The sequence below is a fragment of the Dipodomys spectabilis genome, unplaced genomic scaffold (assembly GCF_019054845.1).
Source record: "Dipodomys spectabilis isolate Male_0828 unplaced genomic scaffold, ASM1905484v1 ptg000512l, whole genome shotgun sequence".
NCBI lineage: Eukaryota > Metazoa > Chordata > Mammalia > Rodentia > Heteromyidae > Dipodomys > Dipodomys spectabilis.
The window spans coordinates 873,492-896,165 of NW_024871189.1; the positions used below are offsets into that span (position 1 = coordinate 873,492).

The following is a 22,674-nucleotide window of genomic DNA, read 5'->3' on the forward strand; positions in this document are numbered from 1 at the left end:
TTACAGAGCAGTCTACGGTAAAGTGTACAAAGCATGTGGGTGTGTTCTCCATGAGGACCACTCCTGCCCGGCCTGAGGACAGTCCTGCACTGGCCTGGCGTGGCCCAGATTTCCCAAGGGATGATGGTTTTGAGGTTAGAGAAGCAAATGTTTTTCTCAGTAGTATTCCCTAACAAAGCAGCACGCTGCCGGCTGCTTTCAAAGGTGCAGACAAGCCCGGGGGAAGGGGAATGTGCTCACTTCCGCCTGTGACCGCATAGCAGATGCAGAGGGAGGAGGCATCGGGCTCACAGATGCAGAGCTTTCGGCCTGCGGTCGGCTGGTTCCACTGTCCCAGAGCCTTAGAGAGAGCTCACATCACGTGAGGCGTGTGGAAGCAGAGGGGGAGGTCAAGGTAAGCCCTTCAGAGGTGCACCTCCGTGACCCACTTCCCACAACCGGACCCCACTTGCCAGTGGTCCCCTCAGCTGTGAATTCATGGTTTAATCCCCTGAGGAAGCTGGAGCCCCTATGCCCAGATATCTGAGAAGCCCGGGGACAACCAGCCCGGCCCAAACACGTGAGTCCACTTTTTTTTTTTTAACCAGTCCTGGACTTGAACTCAGGGCCTGGGCGCTGTCCCTGAGCGTTTTTTGCTCGTGGCTAGCACTCTACCACTGGAGCCACAGCACCACTTCTGGTGTTTTATGTTTGTGTGGTACTGAGGAATAGAACCCAAGGCTTCATGCACGCTACCACCAAGCCACCTTCCCAGCCCTGGTGTCCACTTTTAAATTAAATCATAAGGGGGTGAGCACAGATGTGGCAGAATCGTTTTCTGAATTGATAGGATCAGAGGCTAAGAGCGCACATGGGTGTAGATGTGAACCACAGAGCAGAGCAGGCCCACGCTGCCACGCCACTCACATTCCAGAAGCATGACGCTGGTTGCTTTTTAATAAGTTCCCCAAGTCTGTTGTTATCATTTGTGTCTCTGCTAATTAACAAGATTCAGGGAGAGAGGAAGTTAATTAAGGACTGCTGAAAGATGGGTTCCAGTTAATTGAGGGTTTCCTTTTATAGGGAAAATTAATATGCAATTGAGGCAGACCTTCCAAGTTATAGTTAATAAAGTTTTATTCATAGTGCCACCAGGGGACACCAAGGGCACCGTGTCAGGAGTGTGGAAAAACACTCAGTTGGTATTTAAGACGTAAATGCAGATTTGGGGATGCGAAGAAGCCCATCCTGTGTGCCCACACCTCGTCCCAAGAGAGAGCCGTCCAGAGTGGAGGAGGGGATGGGGGGGGGGGGGAGGATGGGCGGGAGGAGGTTCCCTGGTCTCGCACCTCCCCTTCACGGGCACGGCCAGCCCCCTCCTCCCATTTTCTCTACTCTCCCCCTCCCTGCCCTGGGGACAGGAGGCCAGAATTGTTCCTTGAAGGGGTGATGGCTCGCAGGTGTGTGCGTGTATATCCGTGCACACCTCCAGTGCCCTCACGTGTATATCCGTGCACACCCCCAATGCCCTCACATGTGTAACGCGTGCACACCTCCAGTGCCCTCACGTGTGTAACGCGTGCACACGTCCAGTGCCCTCACGTGTATATCCGTGCACACCTCCAGTGCCCTCACGTGTGTAACGCGTGCACACCTCCAGTGCCCTCACGTGTGTAATGCGTGCACACCTCCAGTGCCCTCACGTGTGTAGCACCTGCACACCTCCAGTGCCCTCACGTGTATATCCGTGCACACCTCCAGTGCCCTCACGTGTTTAACGCGTGCACACCTCCAGTGCCCTCACGTGTGTAACACATGCATACCTCCAATGCCCTCACGTGTGTAACGCGTGCACACGTCCAGTGCCCTCACGTGTATATCCGTGCACACCTCCAGTGCCCTCACGTGTGTAACGCGTGCACACCTCCAGTGCCCTCACGTGTGTAATGCGTGCACACCTCCAGTGCCCTCACGTGTGTAACGCGTGCACACCTCCAGTGCCCTCACGTGTATATCCCTGCACACCTCCAGTGCCCTCACGTGTATATCCCTGCACACCTCCAGTGCCCTCACGTGTATATCCCTGCACACCTCCAGTGCCCTCACGTGTATATCCCTGCACACCTCCAGTGCCCTCACGTGTATATCCGTGCACACCTCCAGTGCCCTCACGTGTGTAACACATGCACACCTCCAATGCCCTCACATGTGTAATGCGTGTACCCCTCCAGTGCCCTCACCTGTATATCCGTGCACACCTCCAGTGCCCTCACGTGTGTAACGTGTGCACACCTCCAATGCCCTCACGTGTGTAACGTGTGTACACCTCCAATGCCCTCACGTGTATATCCCTGCACACCTCCAGTGCCCTCACGTGTATATCCCTGCACACCTCCAGTGCCCTCACGTGTATATCCCTGCACACCTCCAGTGCCCTCACGTGTATATCCGTGCACACCTCCAGTGCCCTCACGTGTGTAACACATGCACACCTCCAATGCCCTCACATGTGTAATGCGTGTACCCCTCCAGTGCCCTCACCTGTATATCCGTGCACACCTCCAGTGCCCTCACGTGTGTAACGTGTGCACACCTCCAATGCCCTCACGTGTGTAACGTGTGTACACCTCCAATGCCCTCACGTGTGTAATGCGTGCACACCTCCAGTGCCCTCACGTGTATATCCGTGCACACCTCCAATGCCCTCACGTGTGTAACGTGTGCACACCTCCAATGCCCTCACATGTGTAACGTGTGCACACCTCCAATGCCCTCACGTGTGTAATGCGTGCACACCTCCAGTGCCCTCACGTGTATATCCGTGCACACCTCCAATACCCTCACGTGTGTAACGCGTGCACACCTCCAATGCCCTCACGTGTGTAACACATGCACACCTCCAATGCCCTCACGTGTGTAATGCGTGCACACCTCCAATGCCCTCACGTGTGTAACGCGTGCGCACCTCCAATGCCCTCACGTGTGTAACACATGCACACCTCCAGTGCCCTCACATGTACAACACTCGGTTGGAGCGCTGTTCGGGGTCAGCTTTGTGGGTCACACTCGCGTCCTCTGCACAGGAGTTTGGCACACATGCTGGCTGAGCCTGGCACGCCCGACCTCTGGGCGGGCCCCGGCTGTGTGAAACTCCGCACCTTGAGCCTTCTGCCTTAACGCACTTTGCTTTTCAGAGCAGCCTGCATTCGTGTGACATTAGTGCGGCGTCTGTGTCACACTGACTGTGGGTGTATGGTCACTAACTGGAGTGCATGCTTGCTCCAGGTCTGTTACCCAAGCTCCGGTCTGCTCAGGGTCCCCAGGGCTGGGCTGTCTCTTGGGCTTCCGTATACCCGACGGCCCTGGCATTGGAGGAGCACGGCCTGGTGCTTGGTGCCTGTCCCTGCCAGGGTTTCCTCATGACTGTTCATGTTGGGCCTGCCCCTGTGCACTCACTGGCGCCGTGATGTGCTCTGGGCGGAGCTGGCTTTTGTTGATGCCTTCCTGCGCTTCCGCTGTCTCGTGAAGACCTGCCTTTTTCTCGGATCCCTTCCTTCTCCCGCCTTGTTTGTTGGACCTCCCTTCCTGCCCCTCCATCTTCCAGCGAACTAAGCAGCGGAAGCGCCTTCCACTCCGGCCCCGAGCCCTTGCGGTCCACACATCTCCCCCGCTACGCCCTGGCGCATCCTCCATTCCGGGAAGCTTCCCTTCCTCCCCTCCCCTCATTGAACACAAATCATTTGATGGCACTGATGGTCTGCTTAATTGTGTAACTGTAGGCAGTGCTACACAGACTCTGAGCAACTGCTAGTGTCTGGAACACGTGTTTACAAAGACCCCCGTCCCACGCCAGCACACGTGGGAGCGTGCACTCCGTAAGCGGGACAAGGGTCGTCTCCTGGGTGTTAGGGAACTGGAACCATCCTCGCCGGGAGCCTCTGAGCCCGTGTCCCAGGTGGTGAGAGCTGGGTCCTCGGAGCCCTCAGGAGCGCTGGAGTCTGTGGAGGTTCGGTGTGTTCTCGTGCGCCTGCGGCTGGGATGGCGCGGGCAGGTCCCACCTGCCCCGTGTGTCTGTCATCGACCGAGGGCTGGGGAAGAGGACACTAGGCCTGGTTTTGCACTTTTCACCCACAGATGCGTGTTTTTCATATCGGATGCATTGCAGGGGGGCGTGCGTGGCAGGAGTTAGTGTTTCTCCTCAGTGCAATTTCCCCATGTTCAGTCATGGATGTTTCTGGGCAGCGCTGCCTCCTGGGACAGTAGCAAGTAGTAAAGTGTGTTTTTCTAGAAGGTGGGGTGTGCACAGGGCCGACCCCAGCCTGGGTTGTGAGAGGGTCGCTGAGCCTGAGCACAGCAAAAGGCCACCTCCGTTGAAGCTGTTTCAGAGAGAACAGAGAGGGTGGAAATGCCAGTGGCTAGCCTGGAGCTGGTGGCTCATTCCAGCAATCCTACTACTCTGGAGACTGAGATCTGAGGATTGTGGTTTGAAGCCAGCCCAGGCAGAAAAGTCCCCTTGAGACTCTTATCTCCAATGAACCACTCAAAAACCAAAAGTGAAGCTGTGTCCCTAAGTGGTAGAGTGCTAGCCTAGAGCAAAAGAGCTCAGGGACAGCACCCAGGTCCCGAGTTCAAGCTGAAAAGAAAGAAGGAAGGAAGGAAGAAAGGAAGGCAGGCCAGTGGCTTTTACTTCCAAGGTTGGATAGGTGGAAATCTAGAAGTGACAGGAGAAGAATAACAGTGGGAAAAAAAATCCAAATCCAAGGCACCATTGCATATTTTTATGTAAATACATTAAATGCTTGAACAGAACATTTAAATTCTAGAGAAATATGATTTATCAGACTGAATCTAAAAGAGAATACTTAGATTCCTTTGCACAGAAGGAACGATGAAAAGTATCAAAAAAAGAAAACCTGTCCCTTTTCTCAGAAGCTACCAGGTTTGATTATTTTACTGGGAATTCTCTCAAATCTCTTAATTCGGGTGTTATGTCTGCACTCTTCAAGAGCAGTGTTAAAAGAAAGGGAACTATCTCAATCCTCTCAGTGAAGCAAGTGTAGCATTGATGTAGCCTCCTGTGGGGCACGGCAATGCAAACAACCTTAATACCACCCCACTGAGCACAGAAAAGGGTTAAGAGGATAGATTTTATGTTGTAAGTGTCTTACCACAGTTGGAAAAATAATACTTGGAAGGTTTATACCAAGAAGTAAGCAGCCTGCACACCGGGAAATATTTGGAAATAATGCTGGCAAATGTTGACGGCTATGCAGTGACCTGAGGCCTGGCAGGCTGGAGGAAGGTCAGTGTTGGGAATGCACGTGGCCACAGATTGAACAGAGACCCCCGTGGGGGCCTGCTCGTGTACACACAGCAAAGCCCAGAAGAAAACATACTACTAATGGTTGAAATGGCACTCCACCAAGATCAGAAAAGCCCAGACATCCACTTAAAGATTAGCAACTACACAGTTAAGCAGGAGAAAGAAAGGAAAGGTATGAAAGTCTTATTACTATCTGTAAATGGTGTGTGAATATGCCCTAGGAAGCTCAGTAGGATCAACTAAATACTAACAAGAACTTACTAAGGTAGAAGACTTAAAATTAATATACAGAAATCAAAAATAACAACCAGTTAGAAGCTGAAACAGGAAAGAGCACCCTGTTCGCAGTAGAATCATAAATCTGGAAATAATCTTAACCAGAGACATGAAAAGCTGCCAAGAGGAAAACCTTAAAACATTCCTGAGAGACGCAAAAATCAACTTGAGCAAATAAAGAGCAGAGCCTGTTCGTTCACGGAAGAGTTCACTGTCATAAATATGTCAGCGTTCCCTCTGTTAATTTATAACCTTAATATAATCCCAATAAAATTACCAGCAGGCTTTTTTTCCCCTGGTACTAGATAATCATACTCTCCAGCCTCCTATGGAGAATTAAAGAAGAGGCAGGAGCTTCCCGAGTAGCCAGACAGCCATGGCGGCCAGTCCTCAGATGTCAGCTGACCGCAGCCACAGGCAGACACACAGCCCGGGTGTCACAGAAACCCACCAGGCTTCGTGACGGCACCTTGTCACTGGGTGGTAATGACACACCCTTGGATTTGTGGCGGTAGAACAAATAGGGTGCTACTACCGTGACAATCTTGAGTATCCCCAATGGCCACACGTTAAAGACTTGGTCCCCAGTTTAATACTAGCCTTTGGAGGAGGGCTCTGTGGGCAGTCCAAAGTCGTTGTGAGAAGCCCTTAGAAGGCACAGTGGGACCTTCATCCTCTTCCTCTTTCTGCTTCCCTTCTGTAACGCGGGAAATGGTCTGCTTTCCACCTGCTTCTCCTCACAGGCCCTAAGGCGTGGGGCCAACTGCCCATGGAGCAACACCTCCAAACATGACTCCACACCACCTGCTCTTCTTTTCGGGTGGCTACCTCAGGCATGTGTCACAGGGAGAAGCGGACTGACGGCTATGTGTATATCCCAAAGAAGAACTGACGCTAAAGACATGCATTCTTGTTTAATTTTTAACAAGTGCTTTTAAAACGTTGATTGTTGTCATTAAGTAGTTACATGGAAGGGTTGCAGTTGCGTGAGTCAGGTTATGCGTACAGTGCTTCTTGGCTGCCACCCTTCCTTGGTTCCAGAGCTGGGTTCTTGAAGCTTGAAATCATGGGGCTCAAGTGGCAGAGTGCTTACCCAGCATGCAACTTACCTAGCCCCCATCAACTCTCCCCCTGCTCCCCCCTCAAAAGAAATGCCGCAGAAACCCCAGGCAAATTCTATTTAGCCTTTGAGTGAAGAAAGCTTTATATGAGTAAAGAAGGCCTTATAAACTAACTCAAACCTAGATGTCCTTGAAAAATAACCTTGGCTATGTGCAGATCTTACATGGGGAGAATATTTAACACTGTGTCACAGAGAGAAGTGGCCGAAGCTCTATCGTGTGTGAAGAGGCCGTGGGCACCAGGAAACCAGATGCCCTTCGGAGGAACGGCCAGAAGACTTTCGTAGGAAAGCTATTATGAATAGTAAATGTACAGTAAGGCTACACTGGAAAACTCATTTTTCACTCTTTCAGAGTGGCAGAAGTTCAAGCTCTTGACAAAATATTGTGCTCTAAAAGCACCACATGGTATATGTTTCAAAACTACTAATTCCTCTTTGCTTTGGCATCTGCCTTCTGGAAATTTGCATGCCAGCCATGCCTGTCTGCATAGAAGATAACTTAGAAGTTTGCAGTATTATTTGTGATTACAAAAGATGGCTGGACTGAAAGGACCTGATGCCCCTGGGAGAGGGAGAGGGAGGAGCCGAGCGGCCTCCTGGAGGGATGGATATTGAATCCTAACCCTGCACCCCGTAAAAACACATAGCTGCTGTGTGTCAGTTGCAACTCTTACTAGAGAAGGAAACACCGGGTCCTTTTGTTTAAGAAAAGGCTAGCTGAGTGTGTACACTCACACTCACGCCCATGAAGAAGGAAGGTTAGAGAAATAGATGAGAAACTGGCCTGGCCACAGAAAAGAGGCCGAGGAGGTAGTTGGGAAGCGGAGGGAAGCCTTCATTCATGGTTTTCTATAGCATTTCGATTTTGAGTCCTGAGGATACCACAACTGTTATGGCACATACAAAAAGGCACATGGAGTGCCCAAAGATGTGAGTGTCTGTGCATGCGTGTGCCTTGCACACACACACAGTACCTTGCCATTGAGGCCAGGTGCGCCTCCTGGCCCTCTTTGTTCTGAGGATTTCCACAGACGGGCACACCCAGCCAGCACGGGGCTAGCCACAGGGCTTGGAGGCAGCGGACGGACGCGGTGAACCCCTTTTGGCCATGGAGCTGCGCGTGCGCGGTGCTCTGGTTGATTCCTCACCCCTCTGGCCCTGCGGGAAGTGAGTTGTGCTCAGGCCAGAGGAGGGGTGAAGCCAGGCTCCTGCCTCCCGGCCCGGCACAAGCTCCACCCAAGTGCAGGACAGGGAGCCCTCGTGAGCAGTAAACAAACCCCAGCCCACTCGGGTCGTTTCCCAGCACACGGCTGCTACATGAGCACTGTACTGGGTACATGAGCACCCCACATCCCCCCCACACACTACTTTGTCTGATGATAACCAGTCATCAAGGCCTGCCTGCAGTCCACTGGCGCGCACAGCCGCCCGTGGGACCCTCGCCCGTCAGGAACCACAGCTCCTGCCTCTCTCAGACTTGGCCTCCTGCAGCCCCACTGCGGAACCCCTGTCTGGACTCACACACGCTATCCACAGTGCTCGTGGGAGGGAAGCTTGCCTCGGGCTCTCAGAGCTGCCACACAAGCCAGGAACCGCCGGCCCTGCCCCGGCCCCGGCCCCGTGTTGGTTCCACACTTGCTGCCTCCCTAGGGTGCCTACACTCGCCTTTGCGTTGCTTCTCCTCCTCACCTTCCTTTTCTTGCTTGGAATTCCCTGAAATCCTGACACACTGGCTCGGAGGCAGGTCGGGGTGACTTTCAGCGAGGGAAGGGAGAGGCCACCAAGAAACGGCATTTCCCTGCTTTTCTCTCCTCCCATCTTCCCCTCCTCCTCCTTCCCTCCCCTGTCCCCCCCCCCCCCCCCACCGCTTTCATGTGACACCGACAGCAGCTAGGAGAGCCCGGGGAGGCTGCCCGGCCTGGCCTTGGAGCCCCAGGCCTCTGCCTCCCAGGCCCATGCTTCAGCGAAGCACTCGCCTTCAGTCCCTTTCGGAGGAACACCTCGGCCTTGGCGCGTTCCGGCAGTGGGAGCGGCACCCAGCCTCCTTCGTCTGCAGAGTGGACTAGGGGAGGGCAGGAAAGGAGAAAGGGCTATTCTTGCTGGTTCTGCCAGGCGTGACAGCCTTATCAAAACAGATCTCTTAATATACACCTCATAATCACCAGACGGCTCTGACGGCATATTAAAGTCATCCTTCCAGAGCCTCTGACTTAGGAGCTCGGATCCACATTAGTAGGATATGAATTAATGTCACTTTATTACTCTTTGATGAGACGTGTTGACGGCGCCTCCTCAGAAGCGTGGGCTTTGATTTGACTTGTGGAACTTCTCGTTTGAAAACAGAGGTGCCTTTCTCAGAACACTGCTGCCGCCACTGCAGAAGGAGCCTGAGCTTTCTCCCCGACCTGGGGGCCAACCAGGCCGTGCCTTTTGCCTCATCTGAAGCAAGGAACTTCCTAAGTGGGTGTGGCTTCGTTGCTTCAGCACAGTCCAGGAGCTTGTGCTGGCTGACGAGAGCCAGACCACCTCCATCTTTCTGAATTCCCACTTCCCCAGACCAGGCCAGAGACGCACGCGCCTCATCCATTCTTACATGTGAGGAGACACCTGCTCTCCACCAGAGCTCCCCTGAGCAGGGCAGGGTGGGCTCCCTGGGCCCAGTGGCCAGTGGAGGCTTCTCCCGCCACCCTGAAGGGCTGGCTTTCCTCTCTGGAGAGCCAAGGGGATATGATAGCAGAATGCAACTTTCGTCATTCTGAGTTTAATTCCGTTGGCCAAGTCTCAATCTTTGTCTTTTCTTTTTTTCTTGGTGCTCACTCATACTAGGACTTGAACTCAGGGCCTCAGCCTCTCTCTCAGCGGTCTTGATGACAGGCGACACTTTACCACCGGAACCACACCTCCAGTTCCGGCTTTTGCTGACTAGGGATAAGGTTTTAAACTGTGATTTCTAGATCTCAGCCTCCTGATTGGCCAGGAGTATAGGCATGAGCATTGCCACCCACCTATCGGTCCTCATTTTACTAGCTTGTCCCCTAGAGCAGAGCTTTCTGGGAACCGGTGAAAAGCGCGTGTCACTCCCGCTGTGATATGCAGAATGTCACGTGGATGGTGATGGGGGTGTGCGCATCCTGGCGTGTCACACAGCTGTTCCTGCCACCGCCCTTCCCGAGTTCTCTAATCTCTGTACCTTTCTAAACCTCCGCTGGGGCCTCTGCTGGCGTGGGGAGGATCCAGGGCTTGAACCTGCGTTTTGTTTTTAGCCATGCTGCCGTTCCTCTCAGCTCTGTAGGCCTCAGGCCCCGACCCTGGCCCTCGGCCTGTGAGTGTGCGAGGTGTGGCCGGATTGCTCTCAAGAGGCTCTTGTACACACGGTCCCCAGTCAGCCAGCCTGGTGCGGGTGCAGCTCCCACATGGCACCAGCCTCAGAGCCAGGCCGGGGCCTCTGGAAAAGCCTGGAAGGCTCCTTTGCCCTCCACCCCGAGGCCTCAGTCTTGCCCTCGGTGCTGCTCCTGGGAGTGTTTGGCACCACCGGTGCCTACAGGACTTCAGCCCCGTTCCGCCCTGCTTCAGGACTCTACCCACCTTCTTCCTCCTAGAGCAGGTATGGTCAGGGACCAGCCTTCTGGAAGCACAGTTACACTATGCCCGCAGGACATAGAGGACTCATAAACATGTATCTGCACTGGTGGTTTATTTCTTCAAGCAGCGGCAGCAGTCTGAGCAGCGCAGACCATGGGTCTGTCCTGGTGGGGGAGGCGGGCAGAAGGCAAGGGCGGCACAGCCCTGGCCAGCCGGCAGGGCGCAGGGTGGGGTTTCAGAGCGCCGCTTCTGAGAGGGTGTAGGGTCCTGGCCCTGGCCCTAAGTTGTGAGGGGAGATGCTGGGGCCTCCCAGCCCCCCCCCATGGTCCCCCTTCCCACCCCCCCTCCCACCCCCCCCCCCAGGGCCCCCCCTCCCCCCCCCCCCCCCCCCCCCCGCTCACGGCCTCTCTCCTGTCCCCCTGCAGTCATGCCAAGCTGACCTCGTGAAGGACAACGGTCACAAGTACTTCCTCTCCGTCCTGGCAGACCCCTACATGCCAGTAAGAATCAGCCTCACTTCTGCGGCGGGCCCCGGGTCTCTGGCTCTGATTCCGCATGCTCTGTGCGGAGGCCGGCCAGCCGGGCTCTGTGGTCCACGCCCGTGGCGCTGTCCTTCCTGCTCCTGAGTTAGGTCTGCTTCCCCTGCAGCGGTACCTCGGGCCTCTGAAGGTTCCGGAACGTGACCACCCGTCAGTGCGGCTTATTGCTAGAAGGATGGAAGGAAAGGAGGAGGAAGGGATTCAGTGAAAGTCTAAAGTATTTGTTGCCTGAAGTTCTTCAGTGGTGGAGGAGAACTTTTTATGTTGTATTTATGATTTCACCAGAACAGTATCCACCTGATTGGTATATCAAAAGTAACTTGTAACGGTGTGCTTAAATGCACCTCTGCTGACGATACAGTTAAACATTACTGTAGTAAGATCGTACATACTTTATAGACTCATTCCTTCCTGTCCCGTTCCTTTTTGGTGCTGATCCTGAGACTTGAGCTAAGGCCCTGCACACTGTCCCTCAGCTCTACCAATTGGGCCACAGCTCCACTCCTAGTGTTGTTGGTAGTTTTAGGGGAGATGGGAGTCTCAGAGTAAGAGTTAGAACTGAGAGTTCTAAGCTGGAGTCTGGGGCGGGATGGTCAGCTGAGTGGACGCGCATAGGCCCCACCTCCGCTGTAGACGAGGCTACGTGGCACAAGACTGAGGGAAGGGCAGGGTGCCCAGGCTCTTCACACTGACTTGATGCCCCCGGCACCTTCTGACAAAGAGCTAGACCAGGCCCAGGCTGTCCTGAGAATTTGCATTCTGAGAGAGCAGCGTCCCCTTAGAGCCAAAGCTGCCAGAGCCTGCATGCATTAATTAATTAATTCAGTCAGTCCTGGGGCTTGAACTCAGGGCCTGGGCAATGTCCCTGAGCTTTTTTGCTGAAGGCTAGCTCTCTATCACTTGGAGCCACAACTCTACTGCTGCTTTTTCCGTTGGTTCATTGGAGGCAAGAATCTTAGATTTTCTTACCTGGCCTGGTTTGGAACCACAATCCTTAGATCTCAGCCTCCTGAGCCTATAAAAATGCTGCTGTGTGTGGCATCAAAGACAGCTGGAAGGCTGGCGAACATTACTTAAGTCTGTATCCTTCTTACCATGAGCATTTTGAGGGCAGTGTCATGTTTGGGGGGGTGGCAGGTCTTCATTGTGGGGAAGGTGCATAACACGGTGACTTGTTTTCCAGGCTGAACATCGGACCATGACGGCTTTCATTCTTGCTGTGATTGTCAACAGCTACACCACCGGGCAAGTGAGTGTTGCCGCCAGCCCCTGCCCTGGCAAGGAGGGGCGTACACCCATGGCACACGCATGGAGAAGGGGGACGTAGGCCAGCCGCCCCGTCCGCAGGGGCTGCTTGGCAGTCGGCAGCCGGTCTGCCTGCCTCGGGAAGCGGGGCCACCAGGGAGCCCAGCCCCCAGACCAGGAGAAGAGGGGTACACAGGGAGCCCAGCCCCCAGCCCAGGAGAAGAGGGTACACCAGAGAGCCCAGCCCCCAGACCAGGAGAAGAGGGGTACCAGGGAGCCCAGCCCAGGAGAAGAGGGTACACCAGAGAGCCCAGCCCCCAGACCAGGAGAAGAGGGGTACACCAGAGAGCCCAGCCCCCAGCACAGGAGAAGAGGGGTACACCAGAGAGCCCCCACCCCCAGACCAGAAGAAGAGGGGTACACCAGAGAGCCCAACCCCCAGACCAGGAGAAGAGGGTACACCAGAGAGCCCAGCCCCCAGACCAGGAGAAGAGGGGTACACCAGAGAGCCCAACCCCCAGACCAGGAGAAGAGGGTACACCAGAGAGCCCAGCCCCCAGACCAGGAGAAGAGGGGTACACCAGAGAGCCCAACCCCCAGACCAGGAGAAGAGGGTACACCAGAGAGCCCAGCCCCCAGACCAGGAGAAGAGGGGTACACCCAGCAAGGGGTGGGCCCCACTTTTAGCTCATCCTTGTAAATTTTAATCAGCAAGATGTTAAGTATAGGAAAATAGGATCTTGTAACACGGCTGGGCCGGGCCACTCGCTAGGCCTGGACCACGGTCCCACTGCCTGCGTCCCCCCCACAGGAGGCCTGCCTACAGGGGAACCTGATCGCCATCTGCCTGGAGCAGCTCAGCGACCCGCACCCCCTGCTCCGCCAGTGGGTGGCCATCTGCTTGGGGAGGATCTGGCAGAACTTTGACTCCGCGAGGTGGTGTGGGGTGCGGGACAGCGCCCACGAGAAGCTCTGCAGCCTCCTGTCCGACCCCATCCCCGAGGTGAGCTGCCCGGCGAGGTCCCTCCCTGGCGGGTACTGTCTGTGGAAGGGTCCCATGTGCGTGAAGCGAGCAGTACAGCCACGTCCCGTGGGCCGGGGCCGGGCCTCTCCGTACTACAGAAAAGGAGAGGGCCCGGGGCCCAGGCCTCATGCTGGGGTGGCTGGAGAAGGTGCTGGGGGCTGCCCCTGTCTGCCACACCTGCCAGCTGGCAGAAGGGTGAGGGACCCCTGGCACCTGCCGTCACCCCCGCTGCCTTAAGTGCCAGCCACTGGCACCTGCATCGCCCCGCCATCTTAAGAGTCGGCTCTGGGGCCTGCCATAGCCCCACCGCTCAGGGCCCGCGGCGCTTCCGGCCAGTCGCTGCTGCTCCTTGGGGACCAGACTGTCGCCGTGGGTCCCGTCTGAAAGGAAAGAGCCGGGAGATGTCATTACTCACGAGCTGTTCTTAGCACGGTGTAACGCATGGAGCAGAGCTCAGAGCAGTTGGAAGAGCAGCTAGACACGCTGGGGGGGGGACACTGGCCGTGTCCTCCCGGGCCTGTGCCCGCCCGCAGAGATGACCACATTGTTCTCAGTGGCCTTGCAGCCAGCAGAAGAAGCGGGGGAGGGGGTCCCCTGGTCCCTTACTAGCGCCCCTGAGGTAACCAGGGGTTGGCCGGAGGAGGCGCAGCTCTTCCTGGCCCGAGGCCCAGCAGCCCTAGGCGGGGCTCGGGCTTCCCAGCGCTGGAGCCAGGACCCGCAGGCCGCCTCCCCGGGCTTCCCCATGTCTGGCACACACGGGCACAAACCAGAGCTGCAAACACCAGGATGGTGCTAACATGCCACATGGAGCATGAAGAAGGAAAGGCAGCTGTGACACAGGCGCTGTGTAGAAAGCTCTGGAAACGTGGCGGGCTCAGCCCAGCTGGACAGCGTCATCAGTTTTTGCCTGGAACAGCACGGGCAGGAGCTGGGCTGGGCGCCTCTTCCGTGGGGGTGCACCCGAGGAAGTGGTTGAGTGGAGCTGCTCCTTGAGCACGTTGTGCCTGTGTCCCCAGGACGCCAGTGCTGGCTCTGGGAACGGCTCTGGACCCTGCGGTGCTGGTCTGGGTCACCCATATGGCCTTGGACAGCACCACAAGTCATGCTTACCTCCCCGGGTTCCCCCAAAAAGCAGAATGTTCCTTAGAAACCTGAGGACGTGAGGAGCCAGGCTGTGCGTTGGCAGGTGGTTCACAATGGGACGTCTGCCCAGTCAGGCTAGGCCAGTCCTCCTCGGTGACAGGGACCGGTGCCCCCGCCAGGCCCAGATCCCGCCTCCCCCGTCGACTAGAGACAGTACTGCCCTTCCGGGGGAGCTCCCCTCTGGGCAGGTCTCAGAGGGCCTCGCTGGAGACCACAGGACACCAGAGCCCCTGACCCGGCCGCTGCCCGTGCTGTCGTGGCCCGCTCCGAGGCCTCCAGGAGCGCTCTTGGCTTGGTTACTTTCCCCTTGCCTCCCACGGTGTTTGGTCCAAATCTGTTAGGAAGATGGTTGGCTTGCATACCCCGCTTGTTCTTGGTGCTGCTGGACCTTTTCCTCAGTGACAACCGACTCTTGGTTTCTCGGTCACTAGGCCCCGCACCCCCTGCGCAATGCAGATGCGGACCAAGCAGAACCGCGGGGCACAGGCTCAGAGCAGCTGCATGTTTGGAGAAGTCAGGGCCGTGGGCTGTCTGCTGAGCAGTGGCTCCTGGCTTGGGGCTGAGAGGCACTAGACCTTCCCATCTCAATTCCCTTCCCATCTCAACCCCACCCCGTGACCGTGTGCGTGTGTATGCCAGCACTGGGAGCATCCATTGTGAAGTCTTTAGAGATAAGGAAACAGGTTCCATGGCCTTGGAGATGACAGCAGTGCGTGCCACACTCCCCACTGTCCCTCAGCCCCCAGAGGCTCCGCCAGCGCCCGGGCCTTCCTCACTTGCCACGTCCTCTCCTCCAGGGCCTGGCCTAGGCTGCTTCTACAGGGCATCCCTGGCCACAGCCCCCTCCCCAGCATTCCTGCTTCCCTCAGCCATGAATGTCCAAGTCCATGGTGCCTGGCTGGCCTATTGATTCCAGAAGACGCACACTTGCTGCCTCTGCTGCCTGGTCCTCCGCTCCTGGCTGGGCCACGGTGCTTGGCTTGGCTCCCTGGGCCTCCCACCCCTGTTCCATCGACAGCAGTGTGCCAGCAGAGCTCTGTTCAATAAGTACTTGTGAAATTGAATTGAGCTGAGCTTCCCTAAATTGGATTAACTTGCTGGCCGGCGGCGGCAAGCCCACGCAGGAGTGTGGCTGTGACCCCCCGTCCCTCCCTTGCAGGTCCGCTGTGCAGCTGTCTTTGCCCTTGGCACCTTCGTGGGCAACTCTGCCGAGAGGACAGACCACTCCACCACCATCGACCACAACGTGGCCATGATGCTGGCGCAGCTGATCAACGACGGGAGCCCCATGGTCCGGAAGGTATGTGGGCCCACACCGCACCCGGCCCCGCGGCCCGGGGCTGGGCCAGCACTCTCATCCCCCCCCCCCCCCGCCATCAGTCCAGCTTGTCTCTTCAAATGCCTGATTCTCTGTGTGTGTGTATGGCAAGTTCCTTCCTGCCTTGAACGCATGCACAGCTCATGCTGGAAGAGCGGGGGACCACCTGCAGATGGCAGGGTTCTGCAGCGTGTGCCCCTCTCCCGGCCGGCAAATACCTGCGTCTGTATGAAAGCTCTTCATCGTCTGTGTAATGCAGCACTGCAGTGGATAGTCTCCCACGGTTCACACCCTGTGTTAGGCTGGTTCCACGCAACCTGCTTGTCCTGGGCTCCAGAATACAGGGCTGACAGTGGCCGCCTTCCAAGAACATAGTTTGGTTGAGAGTCAAACCAATAATTACAGTGGCGGCACTTGTAAACACAAGCCGCCTCCAGGAGGCCCAGAGTGCTCCGGCGCCCCGTGCTACCTCTCTCCCCTTGCTAGTGGGGTGGCCAGCAAGGTTGGGGATGTACAGGGCAGGCGCTGTGCACCAAGGCCAGGGACAGGCAGGGTCCTGAGGGCTCCAGGACCGCCCGTCGGCTATACAGCCAGACTGCCAGCAGCCAGGCCAAGCAGCCTGGGCTGGCAGCGCGGTGCCTAGTGCCCAGGTCCCTGTGTCGAGACCGGGCCTTCCGTGAAGTACTTCGGTTCTCACAGATCTGTCTCAGCAGCAGTTGTTGTCAGGAGTGGGACTTGTGTCAGGTCCGTGTCAGCCACTTGCAGTGCATCTTCCCTGGCCGGGCTGGTGTCCTCACGGGAAATGGACAGCCAGTTGCAGGTCCCGGAAATGCACTGACAAGGTGTGCTTGGAGGAGGGACAGTGAGTTAGAGGAGGAAGAGTCCTGGTGAGTCAGGGAGGCATCTGTGAAGAGGTGGCAGGGAGCACTGACTCCAGGATGCAGGCCTCCGTTCCTTGCACTGACTCTGCCATCGCAGCTTGCTCTCCCTTTAAGAGCCGCCCAGCACAGGGAGCCCCCAGCGAGGACGGGAGACCCGGCTCCACGGAGTGGCCCAGACGCAGCCCGGAGCACAGAGCTGGCCGCGTCTCCCACACCGCTCTTGCTTACCGGGCCCACGGTGCACGCGCTCCGGGGCTGGGAGCTTGGCAGCAGTGCAGCTCAGCGGCCCACGCGTGAGGGAGGAGCAGGGGCACTGCCGCACCCGTTCCCGGGCACTGGGCCTCCCAGGGAAGCGCCCGCCGTCTCAGAGCCGCCTCCGCCGTTGAACTTGAGCCTGTCCATGTGGCACAGTCTACGTGCACCGACAGCCACCTTCCGGCACCGACGGGGCCAGGCTGGCGGCCAGTGTGGGCTCCTCTCTCCCTCGGGACCTTGGTTTGGAGCTCACACGTTGTTGGCCTTTGATGCGCTGCAGACACTTTGTCCAGGTTTCTCATGTTTGGCCATCGCCAACAAACTAGATCTTTTGGATTTTAGCAGTACTGGGGTTTGAACTTGCTTTGCTGAGCAGTCATTCTGCCATTTGAGTCACGCCCCCAGCCCTTTTTGGCTTTAGTTATTTTTCTGATCGAGCAGCACATTTCTGCCCAGGTCACACTCATATCTGGGACCACAGGACAAGCTTCCCACACGGCTGGGATTGCAGGCGTGAACCGCCACATCCCCTTTTTGTTGGACAGGAGTCTCTGTCACTCACCACCTGTGCTGCCCTTGAACAGAGATCCTTACCGCTCTGTACTGTCCAAGCAGCAGGGGTATCGCTCTGGGCCACCACACTCAGCCCACAGAAAGAACCTGAGGCAGGGCTGGGAAGGTGGCTCAGTGGTAGAGCGCTTGCCTCGTATGCATGAGGCCCTGGGTTCGATTCCTCAGCACCAGATAAGCAGAAAAAAAAGCCGGTAGTGGCGCTGTGGCTCAAGTGGTAGAGCGCTAGCCTTGAGCTGAAGAGCTGAGGGACAGCGCCCAGGCCCAGAGTTCAGCCCCATGACCGGCCAAAAAAACAGAACCTGAGGCAGCACATGCTGGACCACAGAGTGGCCTGGCCCTGGGGGCAGCCGTATGAGGAGAGGACTTGGTGTGGGAGCTGGTCCCTGTGGTGTGGGAGCTGGTCCCTGCGTGGGGCTCTGCCTTATCACAAGGCAGTGGTCCGCCTGCCGCAGTAGTCTGGGAGGAGCACGGAGTCCGGTCTCCCCTGGATCACCACGGGTCTGAAAGACAAAGCTCAGTGCATTTGGCACTATTAAGGAAAATACTCATTTGAGGCTCGGTGGTCCGTGACCCAAATCTGCTCTTCTCAGGAAATTCTCCTGAAGGCTGGGGTGGGTGTTGCTCAGTGACAGAGCATCTGCCCAGCGGGTCTGAGGCATCTCAGAGAGCAAGCGGTTCCCCAGAGATGCATTGCAGAAGAGAGAGCAGGAGGGGTGGGTGTGTGGAGGGGACTGAGTAGAGTTGGGTGGAGGACTGAGTGACAGAGCCTGGGGGGGCACAGCTGGGGACGGGGGCCTCTCCTGGCTGAGGGTCCAGCAAACTCAAAGCCAGGGCAGAGGCCATGACAGAGGAGAGAGCCTGGGCATGGGCATCCGGGAAGTGACGGCCCGTGTGCGCAGGGCATGCCTTGTGAGCATGGTCTGGCACTGTGTGAGGGGCCGGCCGGCTCGCCAGAGGCTCTCCCTGGGGAGCATCTGATTTCCTGGCACAAGGCAGAGCAGAGCAGGCCGGTAGTGGGGAACTTACATTCTGCCAGAGGCTGTGTAGATATTTATAACATCATTTGCAGGTCATATGAAGTTCCCAGTGCAGGCAGACAGGCCGTGGACAGTGGACAGCATGTGTGTGTGTCCCGGCCCTCCCATGGCCCACGGGCTGGACACCCCCAATGGAGAAGGGCGCTGGCTGTGAAGAGATGCCGCCAACCCACTCTGGCTGCAGCCCTCAGACCTGCCGGGCAGAGCCGGCACTGGGAAAGGCAGCTGTGAGTTGGCAGGATGAGAAGGGAGAGCCTGGTGGCCCGGCCAAAGCCCTGCTGACCCTGCTCCTGGGTGCCACAGCACCTCAGCCGAGGCCTCTGGCTTGGAGGGCCGGGGCTTCTCGCAGCAAGCACAGGACTCTTTCTCTCGGCTATCTTAAGTGAATAAGTAAAACGCAGATAAAGTTGTCTATGGTTTTAATAACATGGTGGAAAGCATTTGTTTTTTATAAACCTCCGTATTCTTCTCTGCTTCCCTGGGACTGGTCGGATCTCTGAGCACGCACGTCATTGCACAGAGCATGCTGAAGGAGATGTAAGTCGTGCTAGCTCCTTGGCCTGCAGCCTTTGGGGCTGGAGATCTTTCTTCTTCCTCCCCTCTCAGAGGCTGGGGGCTGGTAGAGCTGCAGAAGCTTTGTAGTTGCTGGAGAGCAGTGCCGGCTTGTCAGGTGTGTCCTGCCCCATCTGGCCTCCAGGCTGCCAGTTCAATGGAGATAGGCAATTTTGGCCAAGGCCACAGAACAGATCATAAAGGAAAAGCCAAGATGTGTGATTCTTACCGTGGCTTCATTGTGTCATTGCAGGGCAGGTGCACAGGGCAGGTGCACAGGTCATGCTAGGCAGGCCCTCCAGGAGCCTCTGCCTGCCACCCAGGCACACCCTGCTTCCCGGAGGCCTCTGCTCTGGGTCCAGATGCCTGTGGGAGGCTTGCTCTGACCTGCCTCTGCCTGCCGACAGCTTAGGCATCAGCAGGTCTGCTGTCCAGGTGGTTTCCAGCCAGGGACAGCGAGACTAAGCGCCCCTTCTCCCCCTCCACAGGAGCTGGTGGTGGCTCTGAGCCACCTCGTTGTTCAGTACGAGAGCAACTTCTGCACTGTGGCCCTGCAGTTCATGGAAGAGGAAAAGAACTACCCCCTGCCTTCCCCGGCGGCCACAGGTACAGCAGCTCCTGCGCACCCGGCCACGCCCCTCCACCAGCTCCCTCAGCCGCCAGTCAGCTGGGCCACGTCTGAGCTTTTGGAATGTCCCTCGTGTCCCTTTTTTTCCCCCAGGACTTTAGCAGAATGCAGGGGGCAGGAAGAGGGCCATGCCCACCCCCCTGCTCTTTCCCTTCACCGTTTTTAGAAATCAGATTTGTGGGAATGTTGAAGCATGGCTAACTGCTCTGAGAGGGGCTTGAGAAAAGAACATAGCCATCTTCCCGAGATGAGTAATGGCATCATGTTGTGATCAGGTCCCTGTGAGTCACGTTCGGAAGCGCCTCTCCTCACATTTGTCCTTTTCCACGCACATCTCCTCACCATGGGCCCCTCCCCCCTTCACAGGGAAGAAGGCTCGTGATCCGTCACAAAGGCAGTGGGCAGGGAGTGAAAGGAGGGGGTGTGCGGCCCAGTCCTTCTGTGACGGGCACTTCCCTGCTCCCCTCAGGCAGCCCCGGGCCCAGGCCCTCCCTGGGACATGGCAGCGGCGGCGAGCTCCTGGTCGTACATCCTGTGTGTGGGTCACACACAGAGCAGCTGTTCATTGCTCCTCTGTCCGGCCAGGGCCCACACTGAATGTCCGATGCCCACTGTGTGCTCTACCCGTCTGGTCCCGTCACAGCCACTCCCCTTCTGTGAACTCAGCCCTCCCAGACACCTCCCAGCCTAACTCTCTGCCTTCCCTGCTTTATCCTAGAGGGTGGGAGCTTGACCCCAGTGCGAGACAGCCCATGCACCCCCAGACTTCGCTCTGTGAGCTCCTATGGGAACATCCGAGCCGTCACCACAGCCAGGAGCCTGAACAAATCCTTGCAGAATCTCAGCTTGACGGAAGAATGTGAGACCCAGGGTTGGGAGGACTTGGGGTGACCCTCTGGGGGACTTCCATCTCAATCCCCGCCCTCTGCCTGTCCCTTTGTCTGCCACGAGTGTGGCCCAAGCTTCCTTCTGCCCTAGAGTGAGGCAAGGGACAGGTCAGTGCCCCGGACAGCGGGAGGTGGTCACGACCCACCAAGAGACACTCGGGGACCCCGAGGGCTGCAATCCCCCACTTCCTGGAGATGGGGGACGGGGATTGCACCAGTGAGTGCACACGTGCACGTGGATATCTGTATAGGTGTCTGGCGTGTGCACACGTCCAGCCAGGGTGCACATATTTGTTGGTGTGTGCACTTCACACATGCACATGCACATGTGTCTGGCGTGTATGTAGTGTCAGCATATATATGCGATTGTGTGGTGAGCTTTGCTTTCAGAGGAAGCTCATGTTTCACTCGGGCTGTTCATTAACTGAGACCAAAGGAGGGTGGTGCTGGGTGCCACCCGTCCTGACTTGCTTTCTCCTGGCTCTGGCCAGCGGGCAGCTCCGTGGCGTTCTCCCCGGGGAACCTGAGCACCAGCAGCAGCACCAGCAGCACTCTGGGCAGCCCTGAGAACGAGGAGTACATCCTGTCCTTCGAGGTCATCGACAAGATGCGCCGTGTCAGCTCCTACTCGGCCCTCAACTCCCTCATAGGTGAGTCCCGGCCCCTCCCCGGACCTGCACGGCCTTCTGCGTCAGGTAGACGGGCCCAAACTACCCCAGCTGGACAAGGAAAGGTAGAAGTGAGGCGGATGTGAAGGAGTGGGAGAAGTGCTGCCCGGGTCTCGGGAGCTGAGGCCGCATCGGACTGTGGAGTGTCACGCCGCGTTGGGGTGCGGGAGCTGGTCACCTGTGTGGTGCAGGAAGGCCACTGGCCGCCACCGCCTGCCCTTTGTGGGGAGAGAAGCTCCCTGGGCTGGGCCCTGGCCAGGCTGAGCCCTGGTTCCTATGGGAAATGCGTAGCCCCAGGGTCCTGCCGGTGTGGGCTGAGGAGAGTGGTGGGCGGGGTCCCGTCCCATGCCCAGCAGTGCCGTGCTCACCAGCGCACAGCATCAGCGGCTTGAGCACCTCCTCATAGGGCAGAGGCTTGCTCCCGAAAGCCCCCTGGGTGAGATCGGGAGGATCCCGGCTCAAGGCCAACCCAGGCAGCCAAGTCCATGGGGCCTGGCTGTGACAGAAAGCCTAACAAAATTAGAGGGCCCTATCCCAGGTGTGCACAGCTGGGTGGGAAGTAAGCCCCTATGTGTACAATAACCAGTATGAGACGGGTGGAGGCATGGCTTTGCAGTACAGCACCTTCATGACAAGCAATAAAACCCTGAATTCAAACCCCAGGACTGTCAAAAACAAAACAAAAATCTCACGTCCAGCGTTGTCTCTGTGGCAAGGCGGGGCTCGCTCTGCTCTTCCTGCCGCTGCTCCCGGGGTCCTGGCTGCTTTCCGTCTTCTGACCCTCCTCCTGGGCTGGCAGTGCCTCGGCCCGCTGCGGCCTCCCCCAGGCCTGCGTGGGCCCGTCCCACGCATGGCTCCCCACTCATGGGGATGGTTCCTTCACAATTATCCGGGTTGTTCTTTACCCTCCTGCGTGCCTTTTGTCAGTGAGGTCCAGTGTGCTCACAGGCATACTGATGGTAGTTCTCCCTGGTTGTAGAACTTGAGCTGAGACTTCCCGAAGCCACCTGTCAGCCCAGGACCCGTGAGGACGTGCCCCACGGGCCTGAGCTGATGGGTGAGCCTGCGGAGCTGCCGGGCTGCCGAAGGCCCCGGCTGCTTCCCCTGAGCAGTCAGCACAGTGCTCGCTTGCGCAGTGGACGCTTCCGGTCAGGGGTTTAGAAGTCCGGCCCGGCCCGCTCACTCATCTCCTGATGGAGGCCTCGCTGGCCTTGGTGGTGTGAGAATGGAGGAGTCCTGTTTTGTCTGCACACAAGAGAGAACACAAGTTTGCCTGTGTGTCCAGGGAGCGGGACCCACATCCTGACCCCGCCCCCCGCTCACACTGACGCTCAGCTCCCCCTGGGTCCTTCAGATCCTACAAAACGAGAAGGGAAATATTTTTAGATTAGGTTTTTGGAAAGAAAAGTAAGACCACAATGCGGCGTTGCTCCAACCTCAGCCCCGTGCCTCGTTAGCAGGGCGGCACGCTCACCCAGCTGCAGCTGCCGTGTTCACACAGCCACTGTGCTCACAGCACGTGTTCACGTGGCGCACAGGGTCCCTTGCCCATTGACAGCTAATTTCTTTTTCATTTCAACCAAAGAGCAGCAGTCTCTTCAGCCTCTTGCATATTGCAGAAAAAGTTTGCACAGACATGGC

At 57.2% G+C, this 22,674-nt stretch overlaps 1 protein-coding gene across 2 annotated transcripts in view; it reads left to right on the plus strand.

Annotated features, from left to right (window-relative positions):
- Window positions 1-22,674, plus strand: part of Rptor (regulatory associated protein of MTOR complex 1) — a 313,102-nt gene that overhangs the window by 239,833 nt on the left and 50,595 nt on the right. For both annotated transcript variants that reach the window (XM_042669964.1, XM_042669963.1), the window contains exons 14-20: window positions 10,709-10,783; window positions 12,006-12,071; window positions 12,879-13,070; window positions 15,394-15,534; window positions 19,339-19,456; window positions 20,197-20,337; window positions 20,857-21,015. In XM_042669964.1, coding sequence (XP_042525898.1) covers window positions 10,709-10,783; window positions 12,006-12,071; window positions 12,879-13,070; window positions 15,394-15,534; window positions 19,339-19,456; window positions 20,197-20,337; window positions 20,857-21,015 — 892 coding nt within the window. The remainder of the gene's footprint in view (window positions 1-10,708; window positions 10,784-12,005; window positions 12,072-12,878; window positions 13,071-15,393; window positions 15,535-19,338; window positions 19,457-20,196; window positions 20,338-20,856; window positions 21,016-22,674) is intronic.